We start from the raw sequence: 16,588 nt of genomic DNA on the forward strand, positions 1-16,588 counted from the left end.
TATGAAATTTCTCTTTCCTTTACTAAACTAAAACACTCTTAATTTTCACAAAATTCAATTCCATGGCCTCAACTTCACCTCCCTTGAAAGATGAACTAGACATTGTGATACCCACAATTAGAAATTTAGATTTTTTAGAAATGTGGAGGCCCTTTTTTCAACCATATCATCTTATTATTGTACAAGATGGTGATCCCTCAAAGACCATCATGGTCCCTGAGGCTTTGAGAATGAGCTCTATAATCGTAATGACATAAACAAGATTTTGGGTCCTAAGGCATCTTGCATTTCTTTCAAGGACTCTGCTTGTCGTTGCTTTGGTTACATGATTTCCAAGAAGAAGTATTTTTACACTATTGATGATGATTGCTTGGTGAGTACCCCATCCCTTCTTTTCTATTGTATCTATCTTTTTTAGCATACATGCATAATACATAAACATGTTTTTTTAACTTGGCTTCAATTGGCATCTCTGTCATTTAACTTTGGATGTGCCAAATAGACACTTATACTTGTATAAAATTGAACAAATAGACCCTTACATGGCAATTGTGTCCTATGTGGCGCCCATGTGTATAATGTCACTTAGGACGTGTGTGTCTACTTATTCAATTTCATACAAGTTTAAGCGTATACTTGCACACACCCAAAGTTGAAGGGCATAGATGTCTACTTTAGCCCTTCTTATGACTATGGTGTTTGGACCAACTTTCAGGCACCTCGACTAATTCCACGGGATACATGCCACCTCCCACCAGCAACAGATACCAGGTAACTCTGTCTACCATGACTAGGACAGATGAGATGAATCAACTAGTATTTTTGTCTCTGCTGGAATTTGAACTTGATATGTCAAACCACTTCATTGACCGGACCGGCTACTACACGACATCCTTGGGTGCGGGGTTCAGAGTACATAGGAGGATCAAATACTTGTTCAATGAGTATTATAACAATAACTTGATTTATGAATATAGGTTGCAAAGGATCCGAGTGGAAAAGATATAAACGCATTGGAACAACACATAAAGAACCTTTTGTGCCCATCAACTCCCTTTTTCTTCAACACATTGTATGAACCAATCAGAGATGGAGCTGATTTTGTGCGTGGATACCCTTTCAGCCTTCGTGAAGGTGTGCCAACAGCAGCTTCCCATGGCCTATGGCTCAATATCCCTGATTATGATGCACCTACTCAGCTTGTTAAACCTCTTGAGAGGAACACTAGGTTTGTTGCGAATTTTGTTTGTCCAGAAAGAAACATTCTTTTTTAAAACGAATTGAAAAAGGAAGTGTATAGAACTCAGAAATTGAACAGGTATGTTGATACGGTATTGACAATCCCAAAGGGTACCCTTTTCCCAATGTGTGGAATGAATCTTGCATTCGATCGTGATCTTATTGGACCAGCTACGTACTTTGGACTCATGGGAGATGGACAGCCTATTGGACGTTATGATGATATGTGGGCTGGTTGGTGCTGCAAGGTTTGTAGTTGTAATTGTATTTTTTATAGTTGGAAGCTGGAGTTGAATGATTGATTGCTAATTAAAGAATTTATATTACAGGTAATATGTGATCATTTGGGATTAGGAATCAAGACTGGATTACCCTACATCTATCACAGCAAAGCCAGCAATCCATTTGTTAACTTGAAGAAGGAATACAAAGGAATTTTCTGGCAAGAAGAGATCATTCCATTTTTCCAGACATTAACTCTTTCAAAGGAGTTTACTTCTGTGCAAAAATGCTATATTGAACTTTCTAGGCTTGTCAAAGAAAAACTTGGCACAATAGACCCCTATTTTCTGAAGCTCTCAGAGGCAATGGTCACTTGGATTGAAGCTTGGGATGAACTCAACCCTCCTACTAAACATTCTTCCAAATGAAAATCACACTACTAATTCTGCAATTTCTGTTCTTTAAATATCAAAAATCAGTAAGGGGATGATACTCCTATATATATTGTTTTCTACTAGACTACTATTGGCATATTGCTTTCTAGCTGTCTTAAACTTGTAATGAGAATGAGGCATATGCTTTTGCTTTGTTATAAAAGTTGAATGTTACAACAAGGAATTTGCTGCTTCATCCTCCCTATTATTCAATTGTCGTTGGGTGACTAGCAGATCATGAAAACAACCTCTTGCGTAAATACACGGTAAGATCTCTTAGTGAAATGTACTGCCCTTTTATAACAAGATCTCTTACACACTTCACTTCATTATTATCTACTCTATTTCCAGTCTTCATTACCCACCCACCTCTACCTACTCAAAATCCTCTTTCGTTTTGCTAGCAGAATGTTGATATTAGCGATCAAAATGCCAGAAGAAATTAACTAAATCTATACCCTGTAGAACTACTTGTAGCAGAAATTACATAGAGAAAACACAGAGAACAGTACAACGATAACTAAGTTATCAAGGTTTAACAAATGAAACAACAAGAATATTTGTTTCAATTTATCTACATTGGGAGAAGGAAGGTGTAAGAAGTTTATTTCAATTTTATCAACATTGAAAATCTTGAGCTGTAATTGCAGACTTCAAATCCCACTAATGACTAACCAAACTAGATGCAGTAAGAGAAACTTCAGTCCGTAATCTTCCTTCTCTCTTTTGTCAGAAACAACACTTAGTGAAGCTTAACAACTGAAAAATGGATCAAGTCATAACAACTATTGCCAGTACGACACTAGGTTAGGCTATTTTACATGGTAGTACTTTTTCTTGAGAAAATGAATGGAGAGGAAGAACAAAATTTTACACAGAAATTGGTAACTAGGACTAATATAAAAAAATAAACAAAAGCTAATAAAGGGGAATAGAAAGAAGAGATAGTCAGTCTACCTCCTTTAAGATTCAAAAAACTGACACAAATAAAATATCTACCTCCCAATTCCTACAAGCATTTTCAGAATCCTCTCTGCAAGGAAATGCAGAAGAAGAAACAGATTATGAGAAGATAAAAATTGGCTCCAGGGTAGTTTTGATAAGACATAAGGCCAAAACATAATTTATGAATCAGCATCTTCAGTCTTCTTACGCTTGCCTACAGGCCAGTGTTGTGAAAGGTGATCGCCTCGTCACCAATGGCGAGAGGCGAGGCGACCCTTCATTGCCTATTTGCTATGTGAAAAGGCGACACCATGGTGACAATGGCCAGAAAGGCTTCACCTTTTGTATTTTCTTAACAAAAAGGCGACCAATTCAGGGTTATAAAAGTTAAAAGGTAATTTTAGGGTTCTCTTTGCAAATTTGCACAGTTGCACTCTTAGACTGCGACTCCAACCAGTCAACTCAACTAGACTTCTCCGGCAACCAGACAGACTTTTCGGCGACTCTAGAGACTAACCAATACATATTTCTTCTTTTCTTCTTCATACTTCTTTTTCCTTCTTCTTCTTCAGACTTTAGAGTACTTCTACCTCTGTTTTTTTCCTCACTGTTTTGACTTTTGTTCTGTTTTTCTTCTCATTCAAGTTCTAAACTTTTAGTATGTACCATCTATTTTCAGTTTTTGAATTGAAATATTTGCTAGTATGTTATTGCTATTGAGATTTTGATTATTTATATATGCAATTAAATACATTAATTTTTGGGTATTAATTGGCGCCGCACTTCAAAAAGGTGAGCGCTTTGTGGCAAGGCAGACCCTTGTTGCATTTCGCCGTCTAAAACACTGCTGCAGAGTTATCACTATCCTCAGGGTTGCTAAATATATTTACTTCTTTGGTACCCAAAAGGGACATGTGCTTACCAGTAATCTGGCGACCTGCCCTGAGTTTTGGGCCCCAATGCCTTTCGGGATTAGGAAGGAAATGAGCAACCTTCTTGTCCTTTCCCTTGCTAGGGGATTCAACATCCCAAGCAAAATTAGCCTGAAATGAAAATGATGCTGAGATGCAACTTCCAGAAACGAGACTGGTAAGCATATTACAATAGAAGTCAGCTGTGTCGTCCCCAAGAATCAAAATATAATGTTCTTGAATTAAAGAACAAGTGAGCTACAACACAAGTTGACATGTAAATTGGTGTACGTATATCCATGGAGGTTGCTAAGTTTCTCACAGCACAGGCACAGGTTGTTATTCACCTGAAAATCCTCCTTTTGGCCACACTTAAGGAGTAAATGATGGCGAGATTGTCATCAAAGAAAATCAAAATTTGAATCATGGTAACTTCGTAACAAGTATGGAAAATTGAGGTAGCAATTCTCTTAATGCTGCACTCAGATGATGGCCTGACATTGAATTCTGGGGAAGCAAAAGTCTCAGGAGATTTGAGCAAGAGTCAAGAAATTGGAATGTCTCAATCCATTAACCAAACATTGCTGCAAATGTTGGAGCTTAAGAATATACAAAGCTAGACATTATCTATACTCCTAGCTAGCTTTAGAATAGTAAGGTCAAAGCTCACCTGCAGAACAGGTTCCTTGGAAAGAATCACAGTTCCAGGATGGTGAGATGGTTGAGCTTTCACAGGATGATTTTTGACCTGCACAAAGAATTTTAGTACTTCGTTTCATTCACACAAACAAAAACTATACACATGAAAACAAGCAAATGATTATTCATAATTATGAGATTAGGCTATACAACAGAAACAACCTGACAGAAGTCAATTTTTTGTACAGAAACTTCAAGTTGCAATGAAATGTTACGAGTTACTTTTCCTTTATTCTTCATGGCTACTTTTTCTTTAGGGTTTTTCCTTTCTTTTCTTCTTTCATTTTCAAGGCCAACAAAACAAGAGCTGACAGAACAAGGAACAGTTACCCAGCAACGCATGATATCCCAAATGGTATGCATAGGAGCATCTGTTTTCAATCCCAAAGGATTCACATGAGTCCCTGATGTACGATATCCTGCATTGATTACAGCAGAGCGAAACATAACTGCTGAGGGAGAAGTGCATTTCAGTGTTGCAGAGATATTGTGCAAACTAAGAAATAGAGGAATATCAGGTAATTCCTGCAAATAAGTACACTTCATCAGTTTTTTTTTTTTGATAAAGATAAGTACACTTCATCAGTTACGCATCCAATAAGAAGTCCAGCAGATCAGAAGTTCCCCACCCCAGCTTTCCTTAAAGTTTTGTGCAATGAGCATGACAGCAAAAGATTGACGGCCTAATGGTTTCAAAAATGGGGGAAAAAAAGGGAGTGGGGGGGGGTTTCATGATTGATTATCAAGATGTTAAACACAGTGAACTAAAAACAATTTACCAAAGGTTTACAAGAAGCTCTTTCATCAGCTTTAAGTTAAACAGCTTATGAAAACAGAAATAGAAATGTTATGAACAGAAATGAAATGAGAAAATCAACTATTAACCACACCTCTGAAACTGCTGTCAACATAGCACAGATTCGATCATACGCTGGATACTGTTCCTTCATAGATTTCACATCAGCAAGTATGGCAGCTACCCATTCTTGATCATGGATGGGTGCAGACCATATGGGTCCACCCATATTGAATTTTTTACCACAATCACTGCAATCTTGAGAAATAGCAGGGCCAAATCCAGGGTGGTATCTGAGGGTGTTACTCTAAAAAAGCAGAAAAGATTCAATAAAGATGTGGCTATCCACTTAAATGCGCGTTGAAACAATGTTTAGTGAGGATTAATTGTTACCAAATTCTACCAATGGAACCCATGATCTAAAGGAAAAAGGAGATGCCTTCTACACTGCACACATACAACAGTCTAAAGGTTTCCTACATCTTTCTTGCAATAAATAGATGAACTATCATTCTGACAACCAATCATTTCTTATCGTCCACAATAGACCAAGAAACCAAGAAGATAGCAGAATTAGAACATTTCCAACTAGAGAAGTTGCAGATTATACTGCCTACATAGGTTTTTCCATTTTCCAATATCATTGTCATTAACTTTGAATTTCCCATTTTAATCTAAATGAGATGATCTATAGTCACACAAATCTCTTTGATTTATTTTAGACCACAAGTATCAATAGTCTTTTTTTCATTCTTAGCAAACACCTTCACATAAATTGGAACAGAGAAGTTAAGAATGAAGAATATTATGAACATCTTTTGGAACTTCTTTACACTAAATTACCTACATATCTAGGCCATTCGGAGAGAATGAGCAGCTCAGTCCAGCAGAGCCAGTTGTACAATGAAGATACAACAGAGATTTGGATAGGACACAAACCTTTGAGATAGTCCTCCCGACTGGCTGAAGATGGAAAGAATCGCACCCGTTACACTGATACACATATGAGAGCTTCAGAGGAGCATTCCTCATAGCACTTGCTGAACTATAGACAATTATTGAAATCTTTAACTTGACTATCAGAAGAGTACAACAATAACCTAAGCAAGACTGGGCTAACAGTTTAAGTCTAAAGGAGAAACACTCACCTATAGATACGAACAAAAACGCGGACATAGAAGTCCATATGAACAGATAATACTGGAACAATATATCTTTTGTACCGATTTGCATGGCTCTGGAATAAAAATAGAAACAACAATGAATATAAAAATTAAATGTGATGAATTGACAATTATGAAGGCCAAAAATTGCTGTTCAGTTTTAGAATATACGGAAAAGGGCCAAAAATACCTCTGGACTATCGGAAAAGGTTTAGATATATCCCTCATACATCTATTTGGCTAAAAATGCCCCTCTATTCGAAAAGGTTTGTACTGATTTGCATGGTTCTGAAATAAAAAACAGAAATAACAATGGATATAAAAATTAAAGGAGTATTTTTTAGCCAAATAAATGAATGGTATATTTAAACCTTTTCGGATAGTCCAGGGATATTTTTTTCCCTGTTCCGTAGAATATAGGGAATTAAAAATGAGAGTACTCCTAATTTAGTACATGAAATTTTCAAGTGTCAGGTCTTCCCTCTCTCTCTGTTAGAGTAACTTCAACATCCTACAGTACGTTATCTTGAACACTATACATAATGATAGAAATCACAGAGAGACACCAGATATCATGACATCCAACTTCATAACAGACACAAAATTTCCACAAAGCACGTACCTCAATGCAGGCAAGAAGGATCCGCAAAGCCATTTCATGGCAATATTTCCCTCTCAATGGATACGAGCCATATCTAGTTGCGCATGACATCAAGTAAGACACGTTCCATGATGAATAAAATTAGATAATTCCAGAAGCAAGAGAATATGAATTTACTTGGAATAGCATACTTCTCCATTTCCCCCGCATAACACTGCCAAATCAGTAGCAGTACACATCAATATCCCCCCATCTACAACTGATTGAACAGCAGAATCCAAGAACACAGATGGCGATCCATAAGGATCAAGATCAACCTGCAACAACAGTAAGCAGAAATATAAGAATGGTAGTTCATTTCTGAAGATAAATTAGACAAGCTAACTAAGAAACTTGAAACTAACTATACTGCATTAATTTTCCATGTTTATCAGTACCCAACAAAGGTTTTACTTGTTATAGGCCATTACTAGATGCACCTCTGCAAAAGGTCATTTCTATTGAAGAATGTTAAAATATAATAGTTAAGGGTATAATCCTACCACATCAAATTCTTTGGGATGGGTAAGCATATAAACTCGAGCATCAGCAAGGTGGGATTCCAGCTTTGAGCATGCCACAGAACCATTGAATCTTATGTTTCTCCTGCAAGATTCAACAGAGACTGCACAGAGAAGAAATATTCTAATGACAAACATGACAAAGTCAAATGGTGATAGAACAACCTTTATGTCTGTTCAAAATTTTAACTCTTGAGATTTTAGTTTGATAAACATATCATCTTGCGGACAAGTCTAAAAGGATCTATCATTTAACGACTACATAAGATGCTTTCAATACTTCTAAATTCACAAATAGTGATCTTCTCATAAATATTAAAACTTTACAGGATCCACTTTGTTGTATCCACCAAGATTAGCTTTTCTATGATTTAGAACTAAATGAGGAAATTTAAGCATGTTTCTGGAAACATAATACACATGTATTCCAATCAAACGCTCACAATTAAGCTAGACATTGTGAAACTATTCATTGAAACATTTTTAGATTTCTGTATCACAATCTCTTCAATCCCATGCTACAATTGCTTCTCGCTTTTCCTCTTATTTTCTCTCCTTTGGTTAAGGAATGTGGGCAGGGCACAATGAGATTTTCTAATTCTAATTGCACCACATAAACGGAGTTGGAATCACCTTTGTCATTGTCAAGGGCCACAACTTGACCAATTCCTTCTACTTCACGTGCATATCTTAAAGCCCTCAATCCAGAAGCTGAAAGAGCCTGTTAAATAAATTGAAAGACAAATGTTGATCAATCAGTGCAAACTTCTACAGTGTAAGTCTTCCAGAAGACATATTCAATAATCAGAAAGACTAACAATCAACATGAAATGACAAAGAAACCTCAAGAACTCGTGCTGGCTTTAGTTCTAGGTCTTTCCGCCTTAGGTTTCTTGTTTGCACATCTGAAATACTACATTGTTCATCTTGGGACATCTCTTCCAAGAGTTTACACCCATCACTGGACATTCCATTATGCTGGGAAGAATCAGCTGGAGGTTCCATTTCAGAAACTGATTCATCTGGTACCTTAGGGCCAGCCTTAGCTTGTCTGGCCAACATTGCTTTGTGCTCTAGCTTGCGTTGTGATATAAAGGTCCTCAAAACAGCAATAGACATATCTCTGTTGTTCACCTGGTGTTGATAAATTTTAACTGTCAGATCATGGTAACCCAAAGTGAAAAAGATGAGCTCCATTGTGGTGGCTACAACAACCCTTGAAGGTTATAGCACAAATCTTCCTTAAAATGCAATAGCAAATCAAGAAAATACAAAAACAGAAAAGCAATTACACACATAGTTTTTTATTACTATATAAATACCGCAACTTACGCAAAAAAATCATTTAATGCCCAAGGAGATGGTTGAGTGACATAGGTATAGGAGAAGTAACCACCTGATATCTCAGGTTCAAATACCTGGTGCACACTCAACGTGAGTCCATCTGCTCCAACCATAACAAGACAGGTTTTCCCTACATCTGAGCTTGTATATTGGCAAGCTGACTGGTGGATTAGTGAAGGTGCCCACAAAAGTGCCATACCACCATCATTAGAAAGAATCCAAAAAACACTATAAAAACTCAACCAAGGTGTTCTTGCTTCTGACCACAAAAACAACACTTACCAGTTTGTGTCCTAACAAAATGATTGTAAGATTTGCCATCTCCATGTCTATTTCTTACCAGTTTGTGTCCTAACAAAATGATTGTAAGATTTGCCTTCTCCATGTCTATTTCTCCCAATTTCTTACTCTCTCACACATGTTACACCAGAAGATCAGTGATTCAATGTCATAGATGTTCCATACATTATATCCCTCACTTGAGGGTTGAGACTTCCCAATGTACAAAAAGTTGCTCATATGAGAGTGCTTTCAAACTTTGTCCTCATCCCTCTCCCTCCGAGTTTATTTGTAACACCTCATAACTCTAAGCTAAGGTGTGACTAATTCGGCGTTGATAAATCTAATCGAACTCTGGCGAATAAGGTAGTATCTAAGCCAAAAGACCAAGAAATACAGTGTACTATTGTGTTGGACCAAGACATAAGGCTCAAAATGGTTCAAGATTCCAAAGTGCGACATTGACAAAAAGAGATTGACAAAAAGAAATAATGTTTTCATCTGCCAAGAGAGGCTACGGACTAGCACCACATCATATAGTCATGATAATACGTTTACTAAGCTTGTTGGAAGTGATTTAAGGTCTAAAGAGAGATCTAGCACTAACTCGAGTTGAAAGTCACACTACGAACAACTGTTCTGAATGAGTTCACACAAGGTCCAACTTCAAATAAGTATATCTCCCAAGATATAAAGAGTCAAGTGTTGACTTATCTATCAAATTAAAGTTTCTTGAGACTAGTTTCAATGAAACAAACTGCTCGTCAATCTGACCTCAGTACAAAAGGTTATGCGCATTTGACTATAGACCTATGCAGCACCCAAATGCATGCGATGGAGCATGCAATGCACTGACAAATGCATGTGGTGCATTGAAGATTTAAGTTAGTCAGAGTTTGTTTTATAAGCTATAACATTGGGAATTCATTTGGGGTGTTCTTGGAAGATCTTAGCGGATGTTTCTCCCAAATTCTCTCCTCCTTCCACTCTCCAAAGCCGAAGGAAAGTAATTGAACTTGGAAGTTAGCTCAATCTCCCATTCTAGCCAGGAAATTCACACAATCCATTCTTGGACTCTATGAACAAGCTCTCTCCTGGGAGAATTCAAGTAAAGAAGTTGTTATCTTCATCAACCAAGGTATTGTTCTTCTCATACTCTAGTATATGGACTGTATTGGCGTTTTAAAGTATGTTTTACAGTAAGGATTTGCGGGACGGTGATCAGAAGCCGTAAGCCCAAGTTTTGCTATTTGTTTGAGATGGTTAGGGGTTGTTTTATGTGCTGTAAGGTGCGGGAGGTACTTGGTTGGCCTCATAAAGTTTTGTTGTGTTGTTGTGAGCTAGGTGTAAAGATATGGCACCTGGCCTAACTCAAAAAGCTAGCTCATGAGGGGAGGATTGCCCAAGCCACTCAAAACAAGGCCACAATCTCACAGCTATGGAACCCTCAGGGTTGGAATCTCATATTCAGGAGAGCTTTCAATGATTGGGAAATCGAGAGGGTCATTAATCTGTTTCAGATCCTCAACGCTTTCCCAGGCACCTCCACTGAACCTGATAAGCCTATTTGGAGATGGCAAAGCAAAGGTGTGTTTACAGTAAAGTCATGTTACAACAGATACAATATTGGCAAAACACAGATCTGAAACTGGCCATGGAAGTTAATATGGAAGATAAAAATGCCATTGAAGATCTCATGTTTTGCTTGGTTAGTGTGCAAAAGGGCCTGCTTAACACATAAAGTGCTTCAAAAGAAAGGCAAACAATTATGCTCAAGATGCTTTATGTGTGATCAAGATGCAGAAGTTAATAGTCACTTATTCCTTCATTGCAAAGTAGCTACAAGCTTGTGGAACATGTTTCTTGGTCTTCTTGGTGTATGCTGGGCAATTCCAAAGTCCACTAAGGACTTGCTCTACAGCTGGAAGGAGATAGGAAGAAGGGAGTCAAATGAAGATTGGAGGGAGTTAATCCCAGCCTGCATCTGGTGGTCCCTATGGAAAGAAAGGAACGGAAGATGCTTTGTGGATATGAGAAACAACATCCAGAAAATTAGAATGAATTGTCTTAGTCTTTTGTACTTTTGGTGTAAACAAGATATGATGGGGGATATAGAACTTTTTGCTGACTTTATAGGTAATTTGTAATATCCCATAGGGTAGTTTGATATGCTCTGATGAGATTGTAAGTGACCTATGCTCATCATTTTATTTGATGATGAGCCTTTTGTGAATACACAACTACCTTTATCTCAAAAAAAAAAACAAAGTCCATATAAGGAGACCACCAGAGAATTTTACCCACTTTAACACCCCCTTTCACACCCAGGCCCAACTGGAGCGTGGACCGGGAGCCCAAACAGGGATGAATCTGTAAAGATATGGCACCTAGGCGTAACTCAACCCCAAAAACTAGCTCATGAGGGGAGGATTGCCCAAGTCCATATAAAGAGACCATCAATCCACTCCTCAACCAATGTGGGACTTTTACCCACTCTAACACTAGGAAAGAGGAAGAGTGGTAAAACACTATTGTGAAGGGACTTTGGAGCTTTACACTCGTCAAGTGTTCATCAAAATGCCTAAATGGCTTAAGCATATGTTTAGTTGTTAACATAAGTTCCTTATCATTATTGTTATAGATTAAAGCCGCGAGAAGTGTTTTGATCGTCTTAATACGCGATGGATTGGAATCGAGCTATGTAATGCTAAATCCTTTTTCCACTGTTATGGCATGACCTCTCAATTAAATGTTTCTCTTATATGAGTTTGTGAGGTCCTAAATGATGAACAACATGAGTGACCATGCTATATGCTTCATGCTTACACACACCATTCCGGTATTGTCGCTCCTATTGAGTCAAGCTTTTATGATCACTCTATATGGTCTATAATTTCTCTATTTGAGACATTCATTCTCCTCTATTATGAGATGTTTAAGTTCCTCTACTTAAGAGGTTAATGTTCCTCTATTATGAGATGTCTTAGTCCTTCTACTTGAGAGGTTCACGTTCCTCTATTATGAGCTTTAGTTCCTCCATTTGAGACGTTCACGTTCCTCTATTACGAGATGTCTAAGTTCCTCTATTTGAGATGTTCATGTTCCTCTGCTATGAGATGTATAAGTTCCTCTAATTGAGATAATAGTGTTCAACTATGTGAGATGTAGATATTCCTCTAAATGAGATGTCAGTATTACTCTGCATGAGATGTATAATGACTCTGAACGAGATGTTAGTACTCCTCTACATGTGATGTATATATTTCTCTAAATGACATGTTAGTATTCCTCTACACATGAAATGTATAATTCTTTTGAATGGGATATCAATTTTCCTTTACGTGGATGTATATATTCCTCTAAATGCGATGCCAGTATTCCTCTACAGGAGATGTATAATTCTTGTAAATGAGATGTCAGTATTCATATAAGTCAGATGTATATTCTTGTAAATGAGATGTTAGTATTCCTCTACATGAGATGTTTATGTCTCTCTACGTAGATGTCCATAATTCCTCTATTTGAGATGTCCATGGTTCCTCTAAATGAGATGTCCATAGTCCCTCTGAATGAGAAGTCCACGGTTCTTCTACTTGAGATGTTTCTGTCATGAATGTCAAGTGAATCACTTACAAAGTATGATAAACATAACAAAAGAATGTAATTTTATTGATTGACAAGCATGCCTAATTTTAAGAGCGCCTTCCATAATGTGAAAGGTGAAGCCTAAGTGTGGTTATGCATTAGATTGTCTTCTAGGCCCCCATTGATTAGCTAATTGATGAAATAATGATGCCTCTCTTAAATGTCTTATGTGGTTTATACTTTCATGCCATGATGCTATGCACAAAGAAGATTATGACTGAAACAACTTAAGAATCTGATAAGATACAAATAAGTATGTGCCATGAGTGCCATCTGAATTTCAACTTTGTATGCATATGATATTTGCCTATAAATGGTAGCAAAGACAGACCCCTAGAGTGACTATAGTGTATTTGATATCGTGTCAAGTCACGAGGCTCCAGAGTGGCCACAGTATATTTGATGTCGTGTAAAGTCACGAGGCCCCCATAGTTCCACAACATATTTAATGTCGTGCAAAGTCATGAGGCCCCAGAGTGGCCATAGTAAACATAATATCGTGTGAAGTCACGTGGCCCCAGAAACGCCACAATATGTTTGATATTGTGCATTGCACAAAGCCCCCAGTGTGGCTATAGTATATTTGAATACTACACCTAGAGACTAAAGAAACAGTTAAAGTATAAAGATCCAAAATAAGTTAATGTATACATACCCAAGAAGAACTAAGTATAAAGACCCAGAATATGTTACAGTATAGAGATCTATAAGATGTTCCTCACACCCAGATGCTACAGTATGCTATATTTTATGCTTCATAATATGTTACCACAAGATGATTCTTATTGCATTTAATTTTGTGCCAAGAATATAACAAATCACAATTATGTCGGTCTTGGATTATCTATGTTAAAGTGAAGTTATGTGTGAATCATTGCATTTTATTTTATTTTTGGTAACTGTGGAACATGTCAATCATTATATTTGACTAGCAGAGTATTGTAGAAACAGTATGTTAGCATATCCTCTACTTAATAGTAGGAGAATAATTGCTTAACCTCATTGTACTGGATTAAGACTTCTATATACAGACCCTATACTGTAATGTCAATGATCAATACTGCAAAACATATCTTCTTCTCGTTTATCTCAATGATCAATTCTTCAAAACATATCTTCTTCTCTTTATTTCTTACACAACATAATATTGGTATAGACTCAAATAGCTTCTACCTACTAACCCAGAGAACTTACACTGCCTACCAGGTGAACGGCTTCTTCTTCCTTTTTTCTTGTTGTCAATGATAGGTACTACTCTTCTTTCAAGTGTCCAATGCCGCTCCTCTTTTCAATCAATGTTGATCCTACTTTCTTGTTTTCTCTCATTTTTCACATGGAATCAGAGCCTCTGTGATCTTGGTAAAGATAAGAAACTTTTGTCAACCGGTGTATATCAAGCCTTATGTCACCACTTCCCAGCCAAAGATTTATTTCCTTCATAATTATAGTGTTACTTCTTCTTTCCATTGGCCGTCCAGGAACACCCTCCATCTCCGGCAATTGTCCAATATCATGCTTTTTTCTTTTCTTTTTTTACTTTTCTTTTTTGATGACCGTAGTGTCCGGGCCAGTTTACGCACACCTCAACTAATTCCACGAGATACTTGTCACCTTCCACTAGCAGTAGGTACCATGTAACTCTGTCCACTAAGGCTAGAACAGTTGAAAATAATCACCTAGTGTTTTTGGTCTCCACTGAGTTTTGAACATGAGACCTCAGGGTTCTCAACCACATCATTGACCACTAGGCCACAACTACCATTTTCTAGTAAACCAATTTAGCCCCAACTATCATATTTTTTCATCAATTTTTTGTGGCGACTCTCAAGAACAATATTTTCCAAATTTCTTCTCTTCTATATTCTTCACGGTACCAGAGTATGTTTATTGAGTCATAGTTGAGGGATGATTTTAGCCAAAAACTCGTTCTATATAAAGTGATTGTTTGGCTGATTCTGGCAGTTTGAATTCAGAGTGTACTCAATGCCAGGCATTTTAATTCAAAGAAAAGCTTTGAAGTTGAGCAATATCTTACAGCTTAACTCAAGGCAATGAGAGTAAGATAATCAGAAGATACCAAAATAGCAATAAAAGGGCCCAGTTTTGCACATAACGAAATCTTTTTTTTATCTAAAATTACCTACATTTCAATACGAGCAGAGAAGTTACTTAAAATGTTGAATGGAAAGCAAAAAAGAAGACCTGAGTTTTGTTGTAAAAGACTTGATTTGTAGCATGCATGAGAATCTCAGCTTCTCCTTCTTTAATAACGGTGTAATCTTTCAGATCAAAGGAAGTGTTTTTCAGCTGCTTCTCTTCATCCCCAATTTCCTCTTCACTGGACATACTGTGTTCCATTAAAATGGCGATGGCGGAGGCAAATGTTGTGCCAAATTGGCAGTGACTAGACCGGAGGCAGTTGTTGTGGCAAAAGGGGCAGTGACGAGAGAGAGTAGTTTACTTAATTCTTCTCATTGTATGATTGATAGGGATACCACTAGCCTTCAACAACCAAACACCCTACTTCCACAATTTCATTCATATTATTTAGGAAAAAGGGTCAAAAATACCCCAACTTTGATTTATTGTTTGACTTTATGCTTGCCGTTAAAATGAAGTTAATTTTACCTCTCCCGTTACTAATTTCACCAAAACTACCCCTCATTAGATGGAATTCCCAAAATTGACCCAAATTAACCCAAATTACCCGAATTAAAAAAAAAAAAAACCATACTCCCTATTTTTAACCCAATGACCCGACCCCTCTAGGATAACCCGATTAACCCAATTAACCCAATGCCATGTTACCCATTCCCACAACAACAACCCTTCTTCCCACAACTTGCTCCCAATTCGACATGAAAATCGCCCAACAATTCAAAATCCATCTCCGATTTCCCGTTCCACAATGATTCTCACCTCTTGGCTAAATCGTCGCCGCTACTTTTGTCTCTTTCTCTGCTCTCCTTTTCTTCTTCCTTTGTTTTGTGCTACTTTCCCTATCATTTGTGCTGCTGAAATCTGCTATCGTCTGTGTTATCGCCGCCGCAGCTGATCGCCGTGGAAATCGGAGGAGAGATTCGACGGCGAAAGCGGCGATGAGCGGGGACGACGTGAGGGAGTGGAAGGTAGTATAGATGGAAGTCAAGAGACAATGTTGTTGCGGAGGTATCTGGATGATCAACTGCTTCTAGTAATTGAATCTGTGTACAATTGGGGAGATGAAGATGAAGATATGGAAGTTGCAGATAGTAGAAGCCTTCTTCTGCAATGATAGAAGAAATCCAGAGGTCTTTGGTTTATCTCTTTTCCCCTATGGTTAGAATGGGTAAATGGGAATGGGCAACAGGGCATTGGGTTAACCGGGTTATCCTAGAGGGGTCAGGTCATTGGATTAAAAATAGGGAATAGTTTTTTAAAAAATTTTTTGGGTAATTTGGGTCAATTTTGGGGATTCCGTCTAATGAGGGGTAATTTTGGTGAAATTAATAACGGGAGGGGTAAAATTAACTTCATCTTAATGGCGAAGATAAAGTCAAACAATAAACCAAAGTTGAGGGGTATTTTTTACCCTTTTCCCTATTATTTAAAAATTTGTTCGTGTTTCACGTTATAACAATAATTTAAAATAAACCTTTTATAAATATAAAAGACCTATTCATGAAATATAACTTGCAATACTTCAAGTTCATATGATTTTTTTTTTTACCAAAATTCTTAAATTCATAAGTTATAATAGTCTAGTGATAA

The 16,588-nt window shown here is 37.3% G+C and overlaps 1 protein-coding gene and 2 pseudogenes across 3 annotated transcripts; 2 read left to right on the forward strand and 1 right to left on the reverse strand.

Moving 5' to 3' along the window:
* LOC125858445 (UDP-arabinopyranose mutase 1-like) lies at positions 1-1,976 on the forward strand (annotated as a pseudogene).
* A 428-nt stretch (positions 1,977-2,404) lies between these two features.
* LOC125858443 (probable tRNA (guanine(26)-N(2))-dimethyltransferase 1) lies at positions 2,405-15,324 on the reverse strand. Of its 3 annotated transcripts, XM_049538230.1 has the most exons (13): positions 15,041-15,324; positions 8,414-8,704; positions 8,204-8,291; positions 7,553-7,674; positions 7,188-7,327; positions 7,032-7,104; positions 6,395-6,483; positions 6,186-6,291; positions 5,341-5,553; positions 4,613-4,975; positions 4,422-4,499; positions 3,763-3,883; positions 2,405-2,928 (listed from the first exon to the last, which is right to left on the reverse strand). In XM_049538230.1, the coding sequence occupies exons 1-13, from the start codon at positions 15,194-15,196 to the stop codon at positions 2,891-2,893; spliced, it is 1,878 nt and encodes a 625-aa protein (XP_049394187.1). In that variant the 5' UTR covers positions 15,197-15,324; the 3' UTR covers positions 2,405-2,890. The 3 variants fall into 3 exon arrangements, with proteins under 3 accessions (XP_049394187.1, XP_049394188.1, XP_049394186.1); XM_049538231.1 differs by lacking the exon at positions 2,405-2,928 and having other exon boundaries at positions 2,936-3,883; positions 4,781-4,975; XM_049538229.1 differs by lacking the exon at positions 2,405-2,928 and having other exon boundaries at positions 2,936-3,883.
* On the forward strand, positions 15,201-16,128 carry LOC125859032 (uncharacterized; annotated as a pseudogene).
* The last annotated feature ends 460 nt before the right edge of the window (positions 16,129-16,588 follow it).

The sequence above is a fragment of the Solanum stenotomum genome, chromosome 3, assembly GCF_019186545.1.
Source record: "Solanum stenotomum isolate F172 chromosome 3, ASM1918654v1, whole genome shotgun sequence".
Taxonomy (NCBI): domain Eukaryota; kingdom Viridiplantae; phylum Streptophyta; class Magnoliopsida; order Solanales; family Solanaceae; genus Solanum; species Solanum stenotomum.